We start from the raw sequence: 27,455 nt of genomic DNA on the forward strand, positions 1-27,455 counted from the left end.
TCCCGGTCCTAGTTCTCCTGCTCACATGGTTAGCACTCAGGATAGAAGACAGGACCCCAAGAATTAAATGAGTTGCCCAATTTTATGAAACTACTATGAAGGTAAAATATATTTTAGGCAAATAGACTTCCTGTGTGTATGATTCTTATCCTTCTTCTTAAAAAGAAGTTAAATGTTTTCATTAATTTACATCCCCAAACTTTCAAAGATTATGAGATTTAAATGAAAGTGTGTCACTTTCATCTTTCTAAATTCAGAATGCCATCATCTCTAAAATATAAACTGGATTCTTAAGTGACCAAGCTTGATGAAGCAAGATGTATGTTTGAAATCTTTCTAGAGGTTAAGACACCACAATTTCACTTGTGTCTGAACCAACTCCACATAAACAAAGTAAAGTGAAACCCCAGCCTGAGACGCTCTGGCACTGTCTAAAAGTGGGAGAAGGCCACCTTCCTGATCCCAGCCTCCACTTCCTCCCAACCGAGACGAGTGGGCGTTCCAGCCCTGCTGAGATGCCATACACGACCTCTTTCACTGCCTCACTAAGAACTCTGGCTCACCCCTGGCCAAGCTATGATCCACAGACCAAAAGACCACTACGGTTTGGGGAATATCAGTGAACTATGCAAGGAAGTGTCAAAGTTCCAGCTCCCAAACATACACAGTTTCTAACTTAACCTACCGTTTCCTCTAATTATGGTCATCTCCATAGCGGGAACCATGGTGAAATGTTTTAAAACTCTTCAAGTTTCCTAGAATTCACCACTTACACAATATTTGATCTGGTAAAAGGCAACGAAGACTAAAATTAATCTGTAAACACATTCCTAGCAGGGAACAGAAGTCATCCAAAACCTTCAGAGAACACGACTTCAAGTTCTCAAATATAACTAGGTAAATATAACTAGGTAAATTCATCTCTACTTGCCCGTCTGCCCGTTGGTGAACACAAGGCCAGAAAACAAAAGGCACCCAAAAGACAGGTGGTCTAATTAAGAAATAAAAGCAAATGATGCCGTGTGAACAATCAGAAGTTGCAAGATCAATTTATTATTTACTGGGAGATAACTGTAGCCTCTCTCTTCTCCTAGGCAAACTAACGTAACAACATTTAATGGAGCTTGCAGTATAATCAAGAAAGAACTCAGTTTCCCAGGTTTCCAACATTGGACTCTATCCACTAACACCTGTATCAAGACTAATTCTCTTCTGGTAAAAGTGGGAAAAACAAAAACAGACGGTCAAGAGAAACCTGGTATCCTAATCACTTAAGATATCTACTGGTACTACACACCGTCACCTTTTAGAATTGAGTGATGTACTTATTGTATAAAATAATCAACTCCGATTTTAACATAGGAGAATTTCACAAGGACTAATTCAGTGCTTTAGAAATGGGGAATCAAAAATGAATAGAAATTTATATAGATAGGAATTATAATATAGAAATCATATATATGTGTGTGTGTGTGTGTGTGTGTGTGTGTGTGTTACGGCACCACAATTTAAATCCAGTCTCATGTGTCTAGTGATCTGGCACACAGATACTAACATTCAGAAACTATGGATTGAACATTATTATGTGTACAAGTTTACATTAATTAAGGTAACACCTGCTATTATAACAGATAACAGTGATATAAGGCAATAGAAGAAGCATGTTTCTGGTTCATACACTATCCAATACCAGCGTTCCCAGTCAGCAGATAGTTCAAGCTACCTCCTCCTTGAATTTCTGCCCTCCAAAAATGCTTCAGAGTCCTCTCCATTCAGTCAAATGGTGAAGAAGAAGACTATGGAGGAGACATACTTAGTTTTTAGGCACTTCAGCCTAGATGTGAAACATATCACTTTATTTCACTTTTATTCCATTGGCAAGAGCTAGTCACATGGCCACACCCAGGTGCAAGAAAGGCTGGGAAATGTAGTTTCATCTGGGCAGCTGCTTCCCAGCAACTACTCTGAAGAATATGAATCTTCTGTGCACAGCCAGCGGTACCTACCACAATTATTATGGTAGATACTATAAGTACCAAATGTAGTAAGACATAAAGCTAACCATGAAATACGCCTTTGTCTAGATTTTTTTGTACCCGTTAAAATATGGTGAGCAGGGCTTCCCTGGTGGCGCAGTGGTTGAGAATCTGCCTGCTAATGCAGGGGACACGGGTTCGAGCCCTGGTCTGGGAAGATCCCACATGCCACGGAGCAGCTGGGCCCGTGAGCCACAATTGCTGAGCCTGCGCGTCTGGAGCCTGTGCCCCGCAACGGGAGGGGCCGCGATGGAGAAAGGCCCGCGCACCGCGATGAAGAGCGGTCCCCGCACCGCGATGAAGAGTGGCCCCCGCTTGCCGCAACTGGAGAAAGCCCTCGCACGAACCGAAGACCCAATACAGACAAAAATAAATAAATTAATTAATTAAAAAAAGAAAATCCTTAAAAAAAAAAAAAAAAAATATGGTGAGCAATTCACTCAAAATTTAGCTAATCAAGACAACTAATATTTAAGGTCATTATATGTATTAAGTATGAAGCTAACGGTATTAACCCACAATCAGCAATCATGTATTTTGAATTGGTGATTCATAACAGTGTGAGATTAGGAGAGATGTATTAACATTCTCTCACATTGTGTCATGACCATATCATGACACTAGCTGGGTAGCATATGTGGAAAAATAAAGCTTTACATTTTTATTAGATTTGAATCTACTAGAGACAAGATTATTCAGTCTCTTTTGTTTGTTTGTTTTGTTTTGTTTGATTTTTATTTTATATTGGAGTACATTTAACAATGTTGTGTTAGTTTCAGGTGTACAGCAAAGTGATTCAGTTATATGTATACATATATCTATTGTTCTTGAAATTCTTCTCCCCCTTTAGATTGTTACATAATACTGAGCAGAGTTTCCTGTGCTTGCAAAGATTGAATATAATCCTGTATATAGAAGTGACTGCAAGTAGATGCTTCTATTATAATTAACTGAAAAATTAAGATCATAATACTGAATTCATAGATTGTTAAGCATATTAGACGTAACATATACTTTCAAATCTAGTACATTATAGGAGTTCCATGAAAACATATATAATTCCCATTCTTATTGTTATTATTTTGAATAGCTCTCCTTTTAATGAGCAAAGGCAGAAGTTCTGGGCTTACTCTTTGTTACCATAGAAAAGGTAAATTACAAGGAAGTATTTCCTGTGGAAAAAAACAAGCAGTAGGAATTTGTTTAGCATGAAATGGGTGAAAAGAGGAGAGAAATTGGTCACCAACTTTGATTCTTGAATAATTTCATCACATACAAAGTGAAATAAATAGGTTGTTTAAACCAATCTCATCCACAGATGCTTGGAGATGAAGACAAGTGAGTGTGGGAAAGGGAAGTCTAAAAACACCTCCAGATTATGGAGAAGCCTGATGTTCCTAATCTGTTTGGCAACGAAACTGCCTCCTAAAACCACAGGCGGCATTTTCCAGGAAAGAAACAAGCCAACCTTTTCAGTTACTTTGTCCTTGATCTCCTATTCTTGGTGTAACAGAATCTGAAAGAAATTCATGTGACCCATATTGAGAAAATGCTTCTAGAAAACCCATTTTTGGGGAGGTAAGAATATAAAATTCTCAGAACATCAAAGATTGACTTGCTAGAGTCATACGTTGGGAGTGATTTCCCTCCTTTTTTTAAAAAAAAGGTTCTATTTTTATTAATATTATTATAAAAAGTACATTAATTTTTTTATCCATGATTTAAAATATAGCAAAACACACATGATAGCTTACTCAAAAACATGTTGAAGACTCTTCAGCTTTTCACATTACAGATTTTTTGTGTTCAAATCTTCCCTTTCTGGTTTTTAACCTGAACTTCTCTTACAATCTTGATGCCATCTCTATTTCTACAAACTGTTTGCTCTTCCTGTTGTAATATCAATATTTCATTACTCATGGATTTCAAAAAAACATAAAATTGCAGACCTTTAGAGCTGAAACTGACATTAAAAATCATCTCAATTAACTTTATCAAGAAACCTGAGACCCAGACAAGTTAAAGGGTTTGGCCAAAACCCCTTAGAGCAGGAAAGAAGGCCCTGGCTCTTCAAATCCTGCAATAGCATTTTTAAATGTGTATATAAATTGTTCTGAGAACCCAGCAGTTGCTGCAGCTCCCTGGAGCTGATAGTGAATGCAAGTGTTAGCTGCAGTCCCCATAGGTTTAAGCATTATTAGAGCAGCGCTCCTTCATTCACTTGTTGCCCAGACATTTAGTGAGTCCTAGTAGGAAACTGTGGATGCGAACGTGAATTAAGACCCAGGCGCTCCTCGAGGGACTTGACTTATTAGTGTTAGGAAACAAGCGTGGTCGGGCAATGAAGCATCATAGGGGCTGTGCTGGATCGTGCACAGCGTGCCTTAGGTGTACAAAGGTGGGAGTGGTTATTTCTATTTAGGTCAAAAAAGGCTTGATAGGGGATGCCTTTATGCTTGATGTGAACTAAGTCTGGAAAGATGTGAAAGTATTTCACAGGCTGGTGTGAATGGGACTGGAGGGATATTCTAGACATGGGGGTCACGTGCTGTGACAGAGGCACGGGGACTTGAGAGTGCGTGGCACACTGGGGAGCGCCAGGGGGCTGTGTGTGCTTGTCCCGTGGTGTACAAGGAGGGGAGCTGGTGGCAGAGAAGGCTGGAGAGACAGAGGATGCTGGCTCTCAGAGGACCTCATGTCCTATTAAAAAAAATAGCATTCACCTGGCCAGCCTTCTTTGGTTGCAGGAATCACGCCTGAAGTTCTCAGGCCTAATCCATTCTGCCTGATAGCAACTTCTTATACGACCCAGAGGATAAGTTCAATTGGGGGTTTTATGAAAGCAACAGAAAATAATCATCATAAATTATTCAACTTACATAAGAATTATACACATTTATTATAGATTTAAATTTTTTCATTAACTGCATAAACATTTGTTGGCGCGTAAACTGACGAGGGATAAGAATGTCTTAGACCTGACATCTGTTGAGGAATTCGAGCATTAAATAAGGTCAAACTTTAGTCACTGATTATTTTAAATAATGTTTTTTTAAAAACGTAAATGTTATGCCATGGAATAGGGACATTCATGTGAGGTATTCCTTAATTGGAATTGGCAAAACAAACAAAAACTCATAGCCAAGTGTGGCTAGAAAAATACCTGATGTAGCTGGTTCCTCTGTTGTCCAGTTTTTATCCCCTTTCTTCCGATTTTCTTCTGTTTTGTACAGAAATGGTCACTTTTTCATGTCAACCTCATAATGAATTCTCTACCAAAATTTACTCCAACATCGGATTTTAAATAAGAATTCTCATAAACTGATTTCAAAGAATGATCTTCTCCCCTCAAATACATTCTGCAAAATGCCTGCCACTGGCTGCTTAGTGCGGCAACCAGTGACCAGAACTTACAAGGGTCTGCAGCTGCTAGACTTTCTATTTCTACATCTCTTCAGCTTCCCACCTGCCCCTCTCTGGGTCCTCTCTGACCGCAGGCTCCTGGGTTGTTGCCCATGTTGCTGCAGGTGTAGAGTCCCATGCTGCTTTGATTGCTGTTGGATGGGAAGAAACACTTCTTGTTTGATGCCAATCCCAAAACACCCATCCCTTCAACACCAGTGTAGACACAGGGTCTCCACCCTGTGCCTTCTCTGTCCACATCCCACTGAATGTACTGTTTAGCCACGCCCCCTTCACTCCATTGGCTGCACAAGTTCTAAATTTCTTAGTTGATCTTCATGAATAAATGGGTTCCAGGAGGGTAAGAAGGGTGTCATTTTAAGGAAAAAAATCAATAATTTAAGTCCACTTTAAAGAATCTATCATTTAAAGGATGTTAGAATGGCCTCAAAGTTAGTGATGATAATTTAACAAAGAAATACTGCTAGATTCTTGAGTACTGGCAAATAATAGCTATCAATATACGATATATGAACTCAAGCACAGTGCCCGTGCATTATATTGATAAGCAAGAACTATATGCTCAGAATTAGTTGCTATGGATGGAGAGTTGAGTGGTTAATCATTCACAATTTATTGAAGAATTATTTACTCTATAACAATTCTATGGGTCTAAAATGAAACTTTTTTCTTTTGTTTCAAGTGATGTTAATGTTTCTGATAGTAAGACCATTTTTAAGACCATTTTTAAAATTTTGTTGACTAATTTATTGAGCAACGGGATAAAAAGTTTTATGCCATGTCTATTTTGTATTTCTGAAATGTCCTACTTTCATGTCTGAACTTAAAAAAAAAACCTTCTTATCTTCAACCCTTGTTTCCCTCCCTCTAATAAATAATTCCCTGCTTCCCTAGTCTATATATGATGAAATGATGAGTGGTAGGCTTCGTATTAGATATAATTCCCAACTTCTCTATGACAGATTGGCAATGGTACCAAGATCAGCTTTTTTTATCTGAACCTTGACTTAAGGGAAAAAATAATTATTTACAGAGCTGAAAGAGTTGAAACAGTTTATTATACTTAGTAAAATAGAAATATCCAAATAAACTAGAAGTCAGTATAATAAAGTCCACCAAAACAGTTGGACACTTAAATTTTCCTATTATATGAGAATTTTCATGTAACTCGAGAAAAAAGTATGTTCTTTGTGTTTCCACATATCCTCTTATAGTGTCTATATTTTATGATCACAACCCACTCTTCATTCCAGTTTAACAACTAAACTTTTTCCTTTCCACATACAAGATTTAGAAGGCATTTGATCATGTTGACCTGATTTTAACAACCCAGGATTAACCTCATCGAGAATGTAAATAATGTGGAAATGCTACAGATCAAGCCTCTCTGATTCAAATCATTTAACACATTAATTCGGACAGCTGGAAAATCTTACTCGGAAGAAAATGTCAGCAGCATGTTTAATGACGAAAAGCAAGAAGCATGGGCCTCTCCAAAAATCAGAAGGACGCACTATCCATCTCATACTTTACAGAACTGCCTCTATCACAAATCATTTCATCCTGTCATCTCTGAAGCATCCCAGACACGTTCTTTAACCATGAATTCACAAGCCTTTACTCTGAGTGAACCTCGGGATCAGCAACCTCTTGAGCAAGCGTGGGAAACGGGGAAGGAGCCCATGGCGTTCACCTGGGTTTGCTGAAGACAACAAAGCAGAAAAGAATGCTTTGCTTCCCTTGGCCTCTGTGTTCCCTGTTAATGTGTAGCGGCTCATTGTTGGGAAATATTTCCTCACCTGACGTTCCAAGAAAGGGAGGCCCTCACAGTTGTTTTATGGCTCAGTCATTAAACGCATGAACGCTCCGTCCTGCCGGAATCACTGACGGAACCGGACTGTGGTCTGAAGTCCTTCTCGGAAACGCTGCCACCATGTGGCACGTTGGCGCTATGACCGGAAGAGCCCTATAGGTCATGTGGTTCATCTCAACATGGCTGGGGTCCAGCAGCATCTATTCCTATAACTTCCTACGTTCCTATTAAATCACTCCCGCGGGCAAAGGGTAAACCATAGTGAATCCTGTGGAAATCTTGGGGTTTTTTTAGAATATGTGAACTTCCCTCCGCTACACTGACAATCTGGCAAACCGAAGTGGGTTATGTGTTTAAAGGGAAAAAAGCAGTTTTTAAGAGCAGAAATAGGAAATCTGTTTTTGCAACGTTATAACCCGTGTGCTTTGTATTTTATAGAGATAGCTGCCATCTGAATTATTAAAACGTGTGCTTAGAAACACATACAATTTAAAAGTGATACATTTCCTCCCACCAAGTGTCTACAAACCTATGGATTAGTTACGTTAACACTGCAAAAAATTATTCACCCGTATTTATATTAAAAGTAATACTTGGGGGCTTCCCTGGTGGCACAGTGGTTGAGAATCTGCCTGCCAATGCAGGGCACACGGGTTCGAGCCCTGGTTCAGGAAGATCCCACATGCCGCGGAGCAGCTAAGCCCGTGCGCCACAACTACTGAGCCTGCGCTCTAGAGCCCACAAGCCACAACTACTGAGCCTGCGTGTTGCAACTCCTGAAGCCCACGCGCCTAGAGCCCGTGCTCCACAACAAGAGATGCCACCGCAATAAGAAGCCCGCGCACCACAAGGAAGAGTAGCCCCCATTGCTGCAACTACAGAAAGCCCACGCACAGCAACAAAGACCCAACACAGCCAAAAATAAATAAATAAACTTATTTTTTTGAAAAAGCAGTACTTGGTAAATAGGAGTTGACACCTTAGATACAACCAATAATAAATAGGAACATTTAACTTGAATCTCACTTTACACATGATTCTTACAATGGAGGTGTGAGATAAATTAATACTGCAATCTCCATTTCACAACTGAGAAAGGTAGACGAAGAGGCTAAGTAATTTCAAAACAATATTAAATATTTAAAGTGGACTCAGAGCTCTGCAAACCCTAATTTCTGTTCCAATATTCAACCTTCAACTGTAATTTTTTTTCATTCAAACACCTTTTGAATACCCTGTAAAGTTTTTTTTTTTAATATAGAATTTTCTTTTTAATTTTCTTATTAAGTAACCAACTTTATATATCCTGGGAGAAAAATTAGAGAAAGACAATTCAGAAATCTAATCCAGCCCTTCAGAGGTGTGCGAATTATCCTGTCGATGTACACAGTTTAAAAATCTTACATCTGATCTCATTCCAATAACCTATTCCATTTAAAGGTATTACCAATCATGACTACCTGCTCCTCCTAAAAATCTTAGTAATAGTTAACACACATACACTGGTTAAAATAGGCAGGGTATTTGCATATATGTGCCAAGTATTTTTAGTTTTACACATACTAATTCACTTAAACCTCTCAAAACGCCCACGAACTATGCATTTGACAGATGAAAACAGGTATAGATAGGCTAAGTGATTTGCCCAAGGTCTCACAGCTAATCAGTGGCAGAGTGGAACTCAAAGCCACACTCTGGCTCCTGAAGCAGCACTTTCAAGCACTAACCCTGCTCTCGGTCAGAAGCTGCTTTACTTCTGCCGCATTGAGAATAAATTACCTTTCTTCTGTTTTATACAGCAATTAGCAGATCCATCACTTCCAAACAATTCAAACAGGGCGACAAAAATCCACGTCCTTGAAAGGTCAATGTAAATCCAATTTAATGAGCGTGAACCTGGATTTTAATGTTACTAATGCCATTTGTTTAAATGACAGGCTGCTACACACTTGAAATCACAAAACAGAGCTTAAGTGAGAATGGAGGAAGGGTTTCTGAATTCTTTGTATGTATCTGAACAATAGGCTGGTAGCTCTTAAATAAGTATAACTGTGAGGCAAATTTGGTTGCATATATTACCTTCATCTGTTATTTAAACCAAAAGAAACAAAAATCCATTCTATTTCATTTTATTTAAGACTGATTTAGATTATATTTTTATTCTAATCCAGAAATTACAGAGTCTTGGTAAGAACTAGTCATTTCCCTCCTTCCCTTTCTATGGGACGCCCTCGATGCCCTTCCAGGATGCTGAGAGCCAATCCTATACACGAAAAAGCTGGTTAATGATATTGTGCGTAAGTAATGTTTTAACTGCAGAGTAGTCTGTGTGTGTGTGTGTATGTGTGTGTGTGCATGTGTTTGTTTTGTAACCACAAAACCAGAGGGGGAAGTGTAGGAGCAAGTGGGTTGAGCAGTGGCAAAAAACCTCATGACACATCTCTCCGCCCCCTGCGTTGGTGGAGAACGTCTGGAGCAGCCTTTAAATTCTGAGAGGTCCTGGTTGTCAGCAGCAGGGAGAGGAGGCGGCCAGAGTGCAGCACTGAGCACAGACAGAATCAGCACCGCCTGGGACCGGGCTCTTCTCCGCTGCCGCAGACCAAGGTAAGGCTGCAGTTTGCTGCTTGCTTGCTGTCCTATGTATGCACTGTTTCATTTCATGGGGAAGGTCAAGCTGTAAGGGAAAGAGTTGAACAGTAAAAGGTGTTCATCAGACTTAAACGGCCCTAGTCTTCGGAATAAGCATGCCAGATCCAGGGCAGATCTCCTGCAGGAAAGGCAGCCGGCTATTTTGAAAGACAGTCGAATACAAAACTTAAAAAATATTTCCACGCCATCCTCAAAAGAACTGAAAGTACTTCTTGCCATCAGAAAAAAAAAGGAAATGTCTATGCCCCTTTGGAATGATTCTATCTACATCATTTTAAATGGATAGATGATTGTGGAGACATTTAAAAGGAAAATGATTTTTAGTGCTAATGTAAACAAATGATCATGCTAATTATTTAATGATTTGACTTATCTTGTTTTCAAGGAACAAAACCTTTCTGAGTATTTTCACCTCTGTATTTAGCTGTTAAAATTTATCCAAAATACCTGTATGACACAATTTAGACTTACAAATAGGAAAGCTGTTGACTGTTTTCAGTGTTTTTCTTTTTCGTTTCAAATTTCTGGAATACCTTACTTAAATTACTAACTTTAGAGACAGCTTCATTTCACCTAAGTAACACCTTTTAAATAATTTAAGTTGAAAATCACATTTGAAATGCATGCTGGAAAATGGATAAAGCAAGTTTCTTTCACAGTTTTATTTTCTCTCTTTCTCTTTGTGTTTTTCTTCTCTGAAAGATAAATATTCCCATTCCAGCTTATTATTTGAACTCAATTAGTGTTGATCTGTTTTTAGGTTTAGATGGCTGGTGGCATGAGGTAGCAACAGCATAATCTCTGAAACTCTAAATTTTAAAGTTGAATAAATATAGACTTGTAACATTCCTGTCTCCTTGCCTAATAGGAAGAGATGGAGAATAGAGGAGGTGGCATTACAAATACTAACTCAAAACATCATAATATTAAGAAGAAATTTTTTCTCTAAGAAGTAGAGGGTATTTCTACAGAAAATATATATTTATTTGTGACGATTTTGGTAATGTGGTAGCCTAAAAAAGCATCACTGTTTTAACCTAGGAAAAGATCAAATATTTCTTACAAAATATTTTGCAGGAACATTCATTACCATGAGAATTGCAGTGATTTGCTTCTGCCTCTTGGGCATTGCCTCCGCCCTTCCAGTGAGTACAGCTGAATCTTAAAGAAAATTCCTCAAAATAAATGAATTGTGTGTTTCAAGGTGCTAGGAACACATTCACACTGTAATCTTTCTTCACCTTTTCTGTTTCCAAGGTTAAACACACTGATTCTGGCAGCTCTGAGGAAAAGCAGGTGAGCACCTTTTAGGTTTATCATATAGTTAAATTATTTTTTTAACTGCTGCAAGATGTGCTACAAACGTATGGCAATTTTACTTATTTTCATAGTCAAACAAAATAACTTATAAGTATTTACTGAGTGCCTGCTATGGTTCTAGGCCAGTACCAAGCACAGAATTGCTTTTAATTCATATAGTCTCTTAAAACCAAACTAGATTTTTTAATACAATAAAATGATGCTGTAGGCCTATCATTTATGTAAAATGAGTTCTATGAAGTTGTGTGACTTTTTGTTTCCATGAGTCAACATACTGTTCTAGAAGTAAAAAATTCCATCTTTTGCTTTACTTAGTGGCAAGCTAAGTTTAAAATTCACCTCACATATTGGAGAGTTGGCATAACCATAATATTCACAATATCTCCTAAGATATTTGCTAAGAAGCCCATTATAAAAAGAAAGTCTGTTTATGCTGTTTGTATCTATTGTGCTTATCAGATGACTTTAGATCACATTTTTCTAGCCAAACATAAGACCAAACCAAATTCTTTATTATAATTATTCGACCAGCACCATAGATGTACCTGCCCCTCCACAGGGTGAAACCGTGCCAGCCAAACAACAAACGGGCATTGTCCCAAGGAGCTTGGACAAAAAGGCACACAGAGTTCAATTCCAGATAAACAGAATAAAGGCCAACATAGAGCTGCCTGGGGTCAGTGCAGTTAGATTGCTTGATGAAGATGTTAGGAGAAGTATTGCTGCGTGTGTTTGGGTGTGCAAGTGGGTATAAGTAAGTGTGTCTGTCTTCCAAGTGATTTAAGAACACAAGTGTTGAATCACAACAATAAGCCAGAAAATTAACATTTCCAGAGAAAATAGTGATCACACTTTTTGAGGCAACAATTCGTGCCTTTTTAATAGAATAAAATATGGTGCATGAGGCCACGGCAGTCATAAGTGGTTAAATGGTATTTAGGAGATAAGTGAAGAGCTCAGCCTTCTAGAATCCTAGAAATCTAGAGCTAGTAGGAAAAATGGAACGTCTGTAAAGAGACACCCCTGAAGATGACCACCGGTTATCTAGGAGCGATATGATTACTGGGTAGATTTTAGTTTGTTTTTCTTATCTATTTGTTCTTCATATTACTTTTTAAACATTATAAATTTATCTTATAAATACAGATAAAGCCTGTATTACAGGTATCATCAGAATAAAGATGTACGTTCAATGTAATCAATCATAACATTTATCTGTATAATATTTATATAAATATCTATATTTTAAAGAAAAAAAAAAAGGGAAACTTTGAACTCATCTAGACCAGTAGTGCTCACATTTTTTAGTCAAGGAACCCATTCTTTCAGCAAAAACTGTCATAGAAGCCCAATATGAAGCTGCTCTGGTTAGAGCCAACCATGGGGAAACCCAAAGGGCTACGACTGGTTTCCTTCCTGCTCTTCCCCTCCTTTGTGGCTGTGAAGGAATTCTTGGAACCCCCAGGGTAACTTTTCTCCGTGACAGAGATGTGAAGTGATTGCCCTGGGCTGTACAGCCCACCAGATGACACTTAATTCAGAGCAATTTCCACTCCTCTGCACTAGCATATTATTATCATGTTCCAGATAAATGACTTGGCCAAGTGAAAGGCCATTCCATTCATGTCTTTGGCACCTTAAAGCAATAGAACTTTTATGCAATGGTGTTGATATTATATTTCTGCACTGCCCACTGAGGTAGCCGCTAGACACATGTGACTATTGAACACTCGAAATACAGCTAGTGCAACCGAGGAACTAAATTTTTTTTAATTAACTTAAATTTGAATAGCCACGTGTTTCATGGCTAGAGAATGGCATACTGGACAGCACAGCCTTAGAGAGTTTCTCCTTGTTCCGCAGAGACAGGAAACAAGGAAGATCAACACAAATTAAGGGCACCTCTGCTTTAGCTGTGTTTCATCTGAGAGTAATTTCCGCTAACAAACATAGAACAGAAAAGCACAGTGTATCATCAATGTGGACAGCCACTGGATTTGAACCCTGGCTCTGCTACTTACTATCACTTAACTTCATTGTGACTGAGTTTCTCCTGGTCTGTAAAATGGGAGTAATAATAATGATACCTATCCCAGGATGAAATGAATTAGCATTTGTAAATTACTTTGAAAGTGTGCCTGCCTCACGATAAGTGCTATGTAACGGTGTGTTAAATGACTCTACCAGAAAAAATAAATTATGAAAGATACAGCTAAGGCTCTAGTTGACTGAATAATGCATATTATGCTTATCGATCAAGACTGGGGACGTATAGTTGTTTTTTCAGCTTATCACTTAGAGATCCCTGTTTCTTTTTCTTAATAATGACAAATATGCAACTCTTTTTTTGTAGCTTTACAACAAATACCCAGATGCTATAGCCACATGGCTAAAGCCTGACCCATCTCAGAAGCAGACTTTCCTAGCACCACAGGTATTTTTAATTTTAATTAATGCTAAATATTAAAATTCTCACAATTAAAGAACCACCACCACAAAAAATAGCCACCAAGCAGGCCATTTGGGCTTGTTAAATGGATCTTTCCTGCCTGTTGGTAAACGTGAACTTAGGGCACCAATTGATTTGCCATGTTGTCTTCCCGCTTAAGCCATCCACCAATGAGGCTAAAAAATAAGACCTGCTTTGTATGGAAAAGGCTAACTTCTGAATTAAAAAGTTAAGAGAGTATGATGTACACTGATTTGTACCCTTCCTTCTTCAGAATACTGTGTCCTCTGAGGAAACTGCTGACAACAAGCAAGAGGTGAGGTCCCACTTGGAATCCAAGGTCCATCATGTCTGGGAGGGACGAAGGAAGCAACTCCTTCTCCTAGTGGCATTGCCTGGGTTCAATTCTGGCAAAATTCCATTAAAAAATTCTCCAGTAAATGCCCTGTCTATCCACTGGCCTGAAATTCCAGGGGTGCATAACATTCCCTACCCAAAGCCTTGAACTTTCTGAAGACCTGATTAGACTGGGCCAACAGTATGGTGGGCTCTAGGTCAGGGATGGTGGAAGTAGAGCCTTTACTGAGTGGAGTGGAGGTGCGGGTATAGGAGAAATATTATGGGATGGGCTCCTGGTAGCCCGATTTATATTTGTCTCATTTCTCTGAGTGACTCTGCCACCACCATCCAAGGGAACAATAGGAACTAGGAACTTTCTCCTCAAAACCTGCATCTTGAGACCCACCCTCCCTTCCTAACATGAGCTCAGCCAACCATAAAAAAAAAAAAAAAAAAAAAATTTCCTGTCTAAAACTTGCTCACAAAAAACACAAGTATTTACTAAATGTCAGAAATACCAGGTTTCAAATAAGTTTAGTGTGGCAGGAAATGTTTACTAATGTCTGTTGTTTGAAATACTAAGCCTCTTGCAATTTATTTAAGATATTTTGTTGCTGTCATCTAATATCTGGTAAGCATCTAATTAATGCCTACCAAAGCCAAGACTTTGACTCCAGGAACGTTTCCGTTGCTAACATAATGGTTTATTTAATAACTATTCTTTTTATTGGAATTATTAATGTATTTGCTAAGCAAAGGGATAACTTAAATTTGTTTTCCTTAAGATTCTATTTGAAGATGCTAAGAATTTCTAATAAGGAAAGTGAGATAAATGACCCAATATATTTGTAATCAGAAGTGTGATAGACATTAACTGATTAATTGAGCTGCAGTTTATACACATGGATAACAAAGTCGCCTTTTGATTATCCAGGCTAATAGGGAGGAGTTTTAGGTTTGGGGGTAAGCATTGATACATGGATGCTCTGATCTCCTGAGAATTGTCATAGAAAAAAACAATCTCACAATTATGTATCTCTATTTACTGCATTATTGAATTTGGTAAATTAAATAGTGTCTAAAATGAACAAGGAAAAACATGTTATCGATATAAATTTATAACTCATACATTTGGCTTGAAAATAATGTTTATGAAAAAGCAAGAAAAATGCCTCAGAATAGGATTCCATTTATCCTTGTGTTAAAAGGGAAATTGGAAGATGCTCACTTTAGCTCTTAAAAGCCATTGAGTGCTTTGTCGTGAATACAAAGATTCTGAAACTGGGACTTCCCTGGCGGCCTGGTGGTTAAGACTTCGCCTTCCAAGGCAGGGGGTACTGGTTCGATCCCTGGTCAGGGAGCTGGGGTCCCACGTGCCTCATGGCCAAAACACCAAAACATAAAACAGAAGCAATATTGTAACAAATTCAATAAAGACTTAAAAAAAAAAAAAGATTCTGAAACTAAATAAAGATAGTAAAAGGCTAAGGCACCGTAAAGGCTAAAGGAAAATAAAAACCCTTACACCAATTTTTCCGGCCATCTTGATTTTTAGACCCTCCCGAGTAAGTCCAACGAAAGCCCTGAGCACACAGACACTGTGGATGACGAAGACGATGGAGACAGCCAGGACACTGACGCAAATGACTCCAATGACGCTGACCATTCCGACGAGTCTCACCATTCTGATGAATCTGATGAAGTGGTCACTGATTTTCCCACTGACGTTCCAGCAACCTCCGTCTTCACTCCACCTGTCCCGACCGGAGACACATATGACGGCCGAGGTGATAGTGTGGCTTATGGACTGAGGTCGAAATCTAAGAAGTTCCGCAGGTCTGAAGTCCAGGTAAATCCTTGAACAAGACACATGAGATGGTTATGAGTAGAGCCCAGTTCTAGGGAACAAGGGTCTGCATGCTCATTTGTTCATTCATTCAGCAAGTATTATTACTTTATGATCATTGAATACAAAACCTTTTCCCACTTGGTGGTTTTTGTATTAAAGTCCCCATAATTTCTCCCTAATTTTCTCTCAATCACAATGCTATTTTTCCAAATCCTGGTTATAAAGCACTTATTCTATTTGCTTTTTAATTTTTTTTTTATTTATTTATTTTTGGCTGTGTCAGGTCTTTGTTGCTGCGCACGGGCTTTCTCTAGTTGCGGCAAGTGGGAGCTACTCTTTGTTGCAGTGCACAGGCTTCTCATTGCAGTGGCTTCTCTTGTTGTGGAGCACAGGCTCTAGGCACGTGGGCTTCAGTAGTTGTGGCACAGGGACTCAGTAGTTGTGGCTCGCGGGCTCTAGAGCACAGGGTCAGTAGTTGTGGCGCACGGGCTTAGTTGCTCTACGGCATGTGGGATCTTCCCTGCCCAGGGCTCGAACCCGTGTCCCCTGCACTGGCAGGCGGACTCTTCACCACTGTGCCTTCAGGGAAGCCCTCTATTCACCTTTTTAAATTAAAAAAGGATCTGGATTTAGCACATAGCCCTGCCATGTACTAGTCCCTTTACTTTTAACTTTCGATTCATTTTCCCTTTATGTAAAACAGATAATGAGACCTTCCTCATGGGTTTCCTCTCATACAAAATTGATGTACCTATTGAACTAAAGGAGATGACATAATGAAAGGACTTGGTTTGAAAAAACGTAACATGCTAGTATTATTTTTTTGCTTCAGCCAAATTTAGACATTTTTAGAGAATACGTTGGGCTGAAAGTTAGAAAGCAGAAGAAAATTACAGTGTTCCCATCTCTGGCTGTTTATTGAATTCTTCTCCCGTTTGTGCTGTGATTCAGTATCCAGATGCCACAGAGGAGGACGTCACGTCACACGTGGAGAGTGAGGAGGTGGGTGATGCACCCAAGGCCATCCTGGTTGCCCAGCGCCTCCACAGGTCTTCTGACTGGGACAGCCGCGGGAAGGACAGTCAGGAGACGAGTCAGCCGGACGACCGCAGTGTGGAAACCCACAGCCGCGAGCATTCCAAAGAATTCAAGCTGAAGGCCGAGGATGAGAGCAGTGAGCGTTCCGACGTGATTGAGAGTCAGGATAATTCCAAAGTCAGCCATGAGTTACACAGCCAAGAATTCCGTAGCCGGGAAGACAAGCTAGTCCCAGACCTTAAGAGTGAAGAAGACAAACACCTGAAATTTCGCGTTTCTCATGAATTGGATAGTGCCTCTTCCGAGGTCAACTAAAAGGAGAAAAATACAGTTTCCTACTTTGCTTTTAGTAAAAAGAAAAAATACATTATAGCAGAGTGGGACAGAATATGAAATGCTTATTTCTCTGCTTAGTTGGTGAATGTATATGTGTGTGGATCTGGAAACAGATCATGGTTTTGATCATTAGTTTAGTGTGTGACTTCATGGTAACACCCTTGTAAACTAAAAGCTTCAGGGTTTAGCCTATGTTCTTTCCATCTAAGAAATGCAAACCATCACTGCATTTTAATGTTTGCTACCCTTTTATGAAAAGAAGTTTACGTAGAAGCAAAAAAAACTTTTACACACTTAGAGAATATAAAATTTCATGTCACTATGATCTTTTGTTTTTTAAATTAGTTTATATTTTGTTGTGATTATTTTTGTTGGTGTGAATAAATCTTATATCTCGAATGTAATGAGAGTTTGGTGGTGTCAATTGCATTTCTTATTTGATTCCCTACAGTTACCTAGCGATTAATACATGTAATCATTTTAATTAGTGTGCTGGACTTAGCAGACAGCAATCTAAGACCTTCTGGATCAAACATACAGCCCCTGGCTGAGCTAAAGTTCCCAGTCAAGGAAACAGGAGTCAAGTGGAGGTTGATATTCAGCCAGAACTCCTCCAACTATGCAGGGCTCTGTAGGCCACTTCCACTGAGTGAGAGCAAACTTTTTCTAATTTTCAAAAAGCTGATGTAAAAGCTAATGAAAGCTTAGATGCAATCACAAATCAATTTTATTGTTTTTTACCATTCTCCATTAATTTTCTCAGTGAATTTATGCTTTCTTGCCCTTGGATTACAACTTGGTAAGTCCCATAGCTATTCTGATCACTTATAGATAATAAACAAATAGTCCCTTTGTACTGGAAAAAACCTAAAAGCTAATAATCAAAATTTTCAACTCCATTCAAAACTAAAAGTTCTGGAAACCTGAAGTGGAGCAAGTGCCTTATTTCTATGCCTTGCTCCTCTGCTCTTCTTAAGACTAGAAATCTCATTGGAAATCTAAAAATTCTCTATTAAACAACTCTTGGGACAAAAGGGGAAAAATTTTAATTGCAGAATTTCTAAAAAATAGTTATAATGAAAACATAAACTCAATAGAGTACAGTTAAACCAGTGATCACAGAAAATCCATAGCCTTAAATTCTTGCAGCAACAATAAAAGAATGAAAATAAGGATACTGAGCTGCCATCTTAAAAATTAGAAAAGAGCAACAAAGTAAAGCAAAAGAAAGCACAGGGAAGGAAATAATAAAGTTAAAAGTAATAGGGAACAGAAAAAATAGTAGAAATTAATAAATCAAAATGCTGGTTCTTTGTTAAAAAAAAAAAATCAGCACCACAGATAAACCACTAGCTAACCCAATAAAGGAAGAAGGGTAGAAAGCACAAATAAGAAATAAAAACAAGGAGATAACCAAGGACATGAGGAAGTTTTACAAATCAGAAGCAACTTATAATATTTTGCACAACTCAGTACAAGTTAAATGGAAAACCTAGATGAAATAGATTATTTCCTAGGAAAATACAATTTACCAAAATTAACTTTGCTAATCATAGAAAACACAAATAGACAAACTTCTATAGTGGAAAGAGAAAAAGTTATCAAAGAACTAACTATAAAAACTAGACCCGGGGCTTCCCTGGTGGCGCAGTGGTTGAGAGTCTGCCTGCCAATGCAGGGGACACGGGTTTGGGCCCTGGTCTGGGAAGATCCCACATGCCACGGAGCAACTGGGCCCGTGAGCCACAATTACTGAGCCTGCGCGTCTGGAGCCTGTGCTCCGCAACAAGAGAGGCCGCGATGGTGAGAGGCCCGCGCACCGCGATGAAGAGTGGTCCCCACTTGCCACAACTAGAGAAAGCCCTCGCACAGAAACGAAGACCCAACACAGCCATAAATAAATAAATAAATAAAATTAAAAAAAAAAGAAGAACCCTCCTCGAAATGGAGTGATTTTAAAAAAAAAAAAACTAGACCCAAATGATTTTACAGTGGAATTTTATCAAAACTTCAAGGACCAGATAACCCTAATACTATTTAAATTGTAGCAGAAAAAGAAAACTCTCAAATGATCTTTATGAAACAAGTATCACTTTGACACTCAAACCTGGTAATGATTGCAAACACACACACACACACACACACACACACACACACACACGTATAAATCAGTCTCACTCATAAGTAGCAGTGGAAAAATTCTAAATAAACAGAATCTAAAATCAAGTTTAAAGAAGGCATCATAATCAAGGGCGATTTATACCCAAACAATGATGCTTCAATATTGGTAAATTCATTCCTATAATTCACCATATAGTTAGATCTAGGGAGAAAGATGTCAAATGATTAGACTTATAGATGATAAAAAAGAATTTGTATCAGTCAGCTATTCCTGTGAAAATAATGAGTAACAAACACCCTCAATATCTAAGTAGCTTAGGACATCAAATATTTTTCTTTTTCTCCTTCAACAGTCTGTGGGTTTGCAGGGGTGGTTGTACTTCAGGCTGCAGGATGGACTCAGGTCTGCTCCATACGTCTCTCTATCTAGGATCAACTATCCAGGGCATGTCTGTCTTTCTGATGGTAGAGGCAGGAACAGAAGACAGGTGAGCAGAAACATATGATGCTTTGGGCTTAGAACTGACACACTGTCACTTTTGATCAAATCCCATTGTTCAAAGCAAGTCATACACGTAGAAAACAAACTTATGGTTACCAAAGGGGAAAGGGGGGGAGGGCTAAATTAGGAATTTTGGATTAGCAGATACACACTATATAATAGATAAACAACAAAGACTTACTCTATAGTAAAGGGAACTATATTCAATATCTTGTAATAACCTATAATGGAAAAGAATCTGAAAAAGAACATATATATATATATATATATATATATATATATATATATAACTGAATCATCTTGCCATACACCTGCAACATTGTAAATCAACTATACTTCAGTTAAAAAATTAAAGACAAAGCAAGTCATATGATCAAACCCAATATCAATGTGCAGGTTAAGTACAGTCCCCACACAGTGAATCATGAACGAGGAAGGGAAAAAAGAATCGTGAACAAATAATAAAGTGCAATACAGCCCTTGACAAATTTCAACACTCATTCATAATTTCATAAAAATAAAATAAAAATTAAGGGACACTTCCTTGACATGATGAAATATTTTATATCTCAGCCCCAAACCTGCACCATACCTAATGAAGAAACATTACAGGCATTCCCATTAAGATCAAGGACGAAGCAAGTATGTCCTTTCTCTCCACTACTGTATAACATAGGTTTGGAGATATAAGCTAATAATAATAAACATTTAGATGCATAAGAATTGAGAAATAATTAATTTATATCTTTATGTAGATTATATAATACAACACCTAGAAAACAGAGAATCAGTACTAAAAATAAAACTAACCAGTTCTGAAATATAGCATGGTATAAAATTTAGCTAAGAACATATACAGAAAAAGTACTAACGGTGACCATTCAAAAGGTATAATGTCATTTAATATAGAAACAAACAAAATAAAAGATAAAATACTTAACAGGAAATGTGCCAAAACTGTTTTGGCAAACTGTGAAACACTCCTATAGGACAAAAAAGAGGCCTTAAACAAATAGAAACACATTGTTTGTTCTCATATAGGAAAATTCAACATCATAAAGATGTCAATTCTCCCTCAATAATATATAAATGCAATGTGATTCTAAATAAAATAAAAGTAAATTTTTCCCCCTGGAGCGATGCAAGCTAATTCTACAGTTCATATGGGAAAAAAAAAAACATGCAACAATATGAAGGAAAATCCTGAAAAATAAAAGCAATAAGGGAGGATTAGCCCTAACAAATATTCAATCAGACTATAAAGCCTCTCCGATAAAACCACTGTGGTACCAGCAAATAGACTGAACCAAAAAGCAAGTCCTCATTAGACACCAAATCTACTGACACTTTGATCTTGGACTTTCCAGCCTCCAGAACTGTTAGAACGAAATGGTGTTTATAAGGCACCCAGTCTGTAGTAGCCCAAACAGACTAAGACACCACCATCCTCTCGTCATCATTAGTCAAGTGCACTGGGCTTCCACCGTACTTGCTTTTGTTGGCACTTCATCACAATCAGCCATAGGTGACTGCTTTATTAACTGTGTTGTGGCATGCCATCAAACACAAGGATCCCATTTCCCATCGGCAAGCGGCTCAGCACGGTACTCAGATCCGAGGGCATGACCAAGATAATCCCGAAATTGCATTTTTGAACGGTGGTACCATTAAAGACCATCCTCTGTACCGTATCAGTCAAGGTTCAGTGAGAAGACAAGAAACACACCAGTAATTTAAACAGGGAAAATTTAACATAAAGAATGATGAACTAGAAACAGGGGGTTAACCACAGGAGATTAAAAAAAAAAAAAAAAAAGCCTTAACAATACCATAGGATTGAGAGTACTCAAATAAGGAACGATTTGGAGAGAGGCGCCCTCTCCCCCAAACTGAGATCAGACTTCATTAAAGAGTCTAGGGGATGACAGAGCAGTTTGCGGTCCATAGCTGGTGGGCTGAAGTCACCAAACAGGGCACTTCCCACCGGAGTGCCAGTAAACTGAGGCTGGCAAGCAGGAAACTTGACGGTCCACGACTGAGCAGGAAACCGCCTGCCAGGATGCCAGCAAAACCAGCTGTACTGGACGTTCTGCAAGCACGTCACAGCAGCTGTTCTTCAGGAGCAAAAAGAGAGGACACACACCAGCACAAGCAGACCGTCCCCTGCAGTGTCCTTCCAGTGCCCTCTGCTGACAAAGCCTGCCATTGTGCCAGCTGGCAAAGGAAACACGCTTACAGGATCCAACTCCAGTATTACAAAGTGGGACAGAGGCAATGGGCTCTGAGAAGGACAGCAGTAAACTGAGAGCTGTCGCAGGCTCTTGGAGGAAAAGGCTTATTCATGGTCTTGGGCAAAATGAGTTAAAAATTAAGCCTGGGAAGCCTCTTTAATAACAGAAAGCAAGAAAGCATTCAAAGACAAAATGGAATCATATACATGGGGCCAAAGAGCAGACTTGAAGGGAACTTCCATTGGCCAAAACTGGAGTAATTTGAGAGTAAAAAGAATAATGGCAGTAATAGATAATAACAAACTGGATTTCTTAATTCCGTTAGTATATAGTGATACTATAAGAGAGAGCATAAAAGAAAGATCTTCTTTGCAGATGAATGCCAACTTATAATAAATGTAGGAGAAATAATAAAATTACAAAATCATTTTGCAACCCACAGTGTAGTATTGATTCAGGAAATGATCCCTAATGAATGTTAAAATCATTGCACAGAAGGTTATGGCGAACAGGATATTCACCTGGTCTCAGAACACCACTCAACTAATTACTTATTCCAAAGGAAGAAGATGCTTTTAACTAAAGAGATTTAGTAGTCACCCTCTTCATCCAGTAATCAAACAGCTTCACTAATGGGACTATTAGATATGTACCTTCTAATGTGACACAATAAGAAGATGCACCATCACCTATGAAATGCTTTTGTAAAAAATGTTTAACCGATTCAAATCAGAAGAAAACAAACAAATCTAGAAATTGAGCTACTCTGTAATGCAACAGACTTCAACTTTCTGAAAAGTAGGGTTGCCAGATAAAATACAGGACACTCACTTAAATTTGAATTTCAGACGGACAATAAATCATCTTCTAGTGTAAGCATGGGGCATATGATATTAAAAGATGATTCATTGTTTGTCTGACCTTCAAATTAACTGAGCATCCTGAGCGTATTTTTCTTTTCTAAATCTTTCAGTACTACAAAAACAGTCAATGTGATGAGAGAAAAAGGAGGGAGTAGGTGAGGGAGGATACTAGATTAAAAGCTTAAACAGGTATAACCAAGGGCAAAACAGGAGGTTTGATTGACTCCTGGATTAAAAAAGAAATAAAACTACACAACACATTTGAGGAACAATTATGGTAATTTGAATATACACAGTATGTTAGATGATATTATGGAATTATTAATAGTTTTCTTAGGTGAGATCATTGCATTATGTTTATGAAAGTGGATCAGGCTTTATTCTTAAGAGATGTTCAATGAAGTGTTTACAGATACATCTAGCAAAACCTCTCAAAGCAATCTTGAGAAAGAAAAGCAAAGCTGGAGGCATAATTTCCTGATTTCAAACTATTTTATGGTACTGGCATAAAAAGACACAGAGACCAATGGAACGGAACTGGGAGCTGAGAAATAAATATATGGTCAACAAATCTTTGATAAGGGCACCAAGAATACTCAATAGGGAAAGGATAATCTCTTCAGAAAACGATGCTGGGAAAACTGGATGTCCACATGCAAAAGAATGAAATTAGACCCTTATCTTATACCATACACAAAAATTAACTCAAAATGCATCATATAGTGCATTATACAGTGTTGGTGGAAATGTAAACTGGCACAGCCTTTATGAAAAACAGTATGGAGGTTCCTAAAAAATTAAAAATAGAACTACCGTATGAGCCAACAATCCCACTTCTGGATATACATCGAAACGAAAGGAGATCAGTATATCTCAAAGAGATATCTGCACTCTCATGTTCATTGCGTCATTATTCACAATAGCCAAGATATAGAAACTACATAAGTCCATCAACAGATGAATGGATAAAGAAAACGTGGTGTGTGTGTGCACATATATATATATACACACACAATGGAATATTATTCAGTCATTAAAAAACAAGGCAATCCTGCTGTTTGCAATGATATGGATGAACCCAGAGGACATTATGCTAAGTGAAATAAGTCAGACACAGAAAGACAAATACTGTATCATCTCACCTATACGTGGAATCTAAAAAATTCAAACTCATAGAACCAGTCATTTCCAGGGCTGGCTGGGGTGTGGTGGAAATGAGAAGATGTTGGTCAAGGGTACAAACTTTCAGTAATAAGGTGAATAAGTTCTGGAAATCTAATGTACAGCATGGTGATTATAGTTAATAATACTGCATTTACTTGAAATTTGCTAAGAGAGTAGGTCTTAAGTGTTCTCACCATGATACATGCACCTACATAGTTACACAAGGTAATTATGTGAGGTAATGGATGTGTTAATTAACTTGATTATGATAATAATTTCACAATAAATATGTATATTAGATCACCATATTGTACAACTTTTTTTTAAAAAATCGCATCATACAACCCAATTATGTACAATTTTTATTTGTAAATCATATTGCGATAATGCTGGAAAAAATAAATGTAAATAGATGAAGCCCCTCTGTTCAAAGACAGATTCATATAATGATAAAAATAATAACAATAATAATAAATAATAATAATACATCCTACAACGTTTTTGTTTCTTTTTGTTTTATGTGTTTCCCTTATAAACAGATTAAATTTTTTTTAAAGAATTGCAATAGTACTGTCAAAGGAGTAGAATTAAAAAGCAAATAGCCTGCAATGTAGCTATGAGTCTATTCTATACTGTTAAAGGTCCAATAAACATAACTATTATGAGCCATTACACGCCAAATAACAGGGCAACAAAATGTTACATAGCAAAAACTATTACAATCACAAAAAATAATTGATGAAAACATAATAATAGGAAAACCTAGATGACCTTGGGTATGATGATGACTTCTTAGATAAGATACCAAAGGTGTGATCCATGAAAGAAAGAATTTGTAAGCTGGACTTCATTAAAATTTAAAAGTTCTGCTCTGCAAATGACAATGTCAAAAGAATGAGAAGACAACATACAGACTGGGAGAAAATATTTTAAAAGACACATTTGATAAAAGACTGTTATCCAAAACATAAAAGGAATTCTTAAAACTCAACAATAGGAAGATAAACAACATGGTTAAAAAATGGACCAAAGATTTTTTGATGATGGCCATTCTGACCGGTGTGAGATGATATTTCATTGTAGTTTTGATTTGCATTTCTCTAATGATTAATGATGTTGAGCATTCTTTCATGTGTTTGTTGGCAATCTGTATATCTTCTTTGGAGAAATGTCTATTTAGGTCTTCTGCCCATTTTTGGATTGGGTTGTTTGTTTTTTTGTAATTGAGCTGCATGAGCTGCTTGTAAATCTTGGAGATTAATCCTTTGTCAGTTGCTTCATTTGCAAATATTTTCTCCCATTCTGAGGGTTGTCTTTTGGTCTTGTTTATGGTTTCCTTTGCTGTGCAAAAGCTTTTAAGTTTCATTAGGTCCCATTTGTTTATTTTTGTTTTTATTTCCATTTCTCTAGGAGGATACAGCCACTATGGAGAACAGTACGGAGGTTCCTTAAAAAACTAAAAATAGAACTACCATACGACCCAGCAATCCCACTACTGGGCATATACCCTGAGAAAACCATAATTCAAAAAGAGTCATGTACCAAAATGTTCATTGCAGCTCTATTTACAATAGCCAGGACATGGAAGCAACCTAAGTGTCCATCATCAGATGAATGGATAAAGAAGATGTGGCAATGTATACAATGGAATATTACTCAGCCATAAAAAGAAACAAAATTGAGATATTTGTAGTGAGGTGGATGGACCTAGAGTCTGTCATACAGAGTGAAGTAAGTCAGAAAGAGAAAAACAAATATCGTATGCTAACACATATATATGGAATCTAAGAAAAAAAAAAAAAAGGTCATGAAGAACCTAGGGGCAAGACGGGAATAAAGACACAGACCTACTAGAGAATGGACTTGAGGATACAGGGAGGGGGAAGGGTAAGCTGTGACAAAGTGAAATAGTGGCATGGACATATATACACTACCAAATGTAAAATAGATAGCTAGTGGGAAGCAGCCGCATAGCACAGGGAGATCAGCTCGGTGCTCTGTGACCACCTAGAGGGGTGGGATAGGGAGGGTGGGAGGGAGACGCAAGAGGGAGGGGATATGGGGATATATGTATATGTATAACTGATTCACTTTGTTATAAAGCAGAAACTAACACACCATTGTAAAGCAATTATACTCCAATAAAGATGTTAAAAAAAAAAAATGGACCAAAGACCTTAACAGACACCTTACCAAATAAGCATATAAAAAACCTCCACATCGTATGTCATCAGGGAAATGTAAATTAGAACAGTGAGATAACACTACACACCTATTAGAATGGCCAAAACCCAGTACACGGACGACATCAAATGCTGGCTAGGATCACTGCTGGTGGTGATGCAAAACGGTACAGCCACTTTGGAAGACAGTTTGGTAGTTTCTTACAAAACTAAACATACTCTTACCACAGGATACAGCAACTTACCCAAAAGAGTTGAAAACATAACCACACAAAAACCTGCACATGGATGTTTATAGCAACTTGATTCATTATTGCCAAAACTTGGAAGCAATCAAGGTATCAGTGGGTGAATGGCTGAATAAACTGTTGTATATCCAGACAACAGAATTTTATGCAGCACTGAAAAGGAATGAGTTCTCAGTCTATGAAAAGACATGGAGAAAACTTTAAAGCATACTACTAAGTGAAAGAAGCCACTCTGAAAAGGCTACATACTGTATGACTCCACTAGATGACATTCTGGAAAGAGTAAAACTATGCAGACAGTAAAAAGATCTGTGGTTGCTGGGAGCTAGGGGGTGAGGGAGGGATGAATAAGCGCAGCTCAGAGAATGTTTACCGCAGAGAAACTATTCCGTATACACTGTAATAATGGATATGTGTCATTATACACTTGTCCAAAACCATAGAATGTACAACGCCAAAAGTGAACGCTAATATAGACTATAGATTTTAAGTGGTAATATTGTGTCAACGTAGGCTCATCAATTGTAATAAATGTCCCACTCTGATCTGGATGCTAATAGTAGGGGAAGCTATGCTTATGTGGAGGCAAGCGATATCTGGCAAATCTTTGTATTTTCTTCTCAACTTTGTTGTGAAACTAAAACTGATCTAAAGCAAAGTCTTTAAATAAGGGGGAAAGAATATAATAAAGTAAAAAATTTTAACATATCACTTAGATTCACTTAGGAAATAGATGACATACTCAACAGACTATTTTGACCAAAAGTTAGAGCAAACAAGCTTTTATTCTAGGCTAATTCAGCCTCACTACTGAGGCATTACCCTTCTGAGGTTTCTACTCAACACCCCATGTATTGCAAGGTTTCTCTGCTTTGGATGTTTGAAGAATTT

At 38.0% G+C, this 27,455-nt stretch overlaps 1 protein-coding gene across 1 annotated transcript; it reads left to right on the forward strand.

The window, feature by feature from the left end:
- The first annotated feature begins 9,723 nt into the window (after nt 1-9,723).
- On the forward strand, nt 9,724-17,661 carry SPP1 (secreted phosphoprotein 1). The gene is made up of 7 exons (XM_007184118.3): nt 9,724-9,876; nt 10,999-11,066; nt 11,179-11,217; nt 13,595-13,675; nt 13,965-14,006; nt 15,585-15,878; nt 16,830-17,661. The coding sequence occupies exons 2-7, from the start codon at nt 11,013-11,015 to the stop codon at nt 17,229-17,231; spliced, it is 912 nt and encodes a 303-aa protein (XP_007184180.2). The 5' UTR covers nt 9,724-9,876; nt 10,999-11,012; the 3' UTR covers nt 17,232-17,661.
- The last annotated feature ends 9,794 nt before the right edge of the window (nt 17,662-27,455 follow it).

This window comes from Balaenoptera acutorostrata, chromosome 5 (genome assembly GCF_949987535.1).
Source record: "Balaenoptera acutorostrata chromosome 5, mBalAcu1.1, whole genome shotgun sequence".
NCBI classification, from domain to species: Eukaryota; Metazoa; Chordata; class Mammalia; order Artiodactyla; family Balaenopteridae; genus Balaenoptera; species Balaenoptera acutorostrata.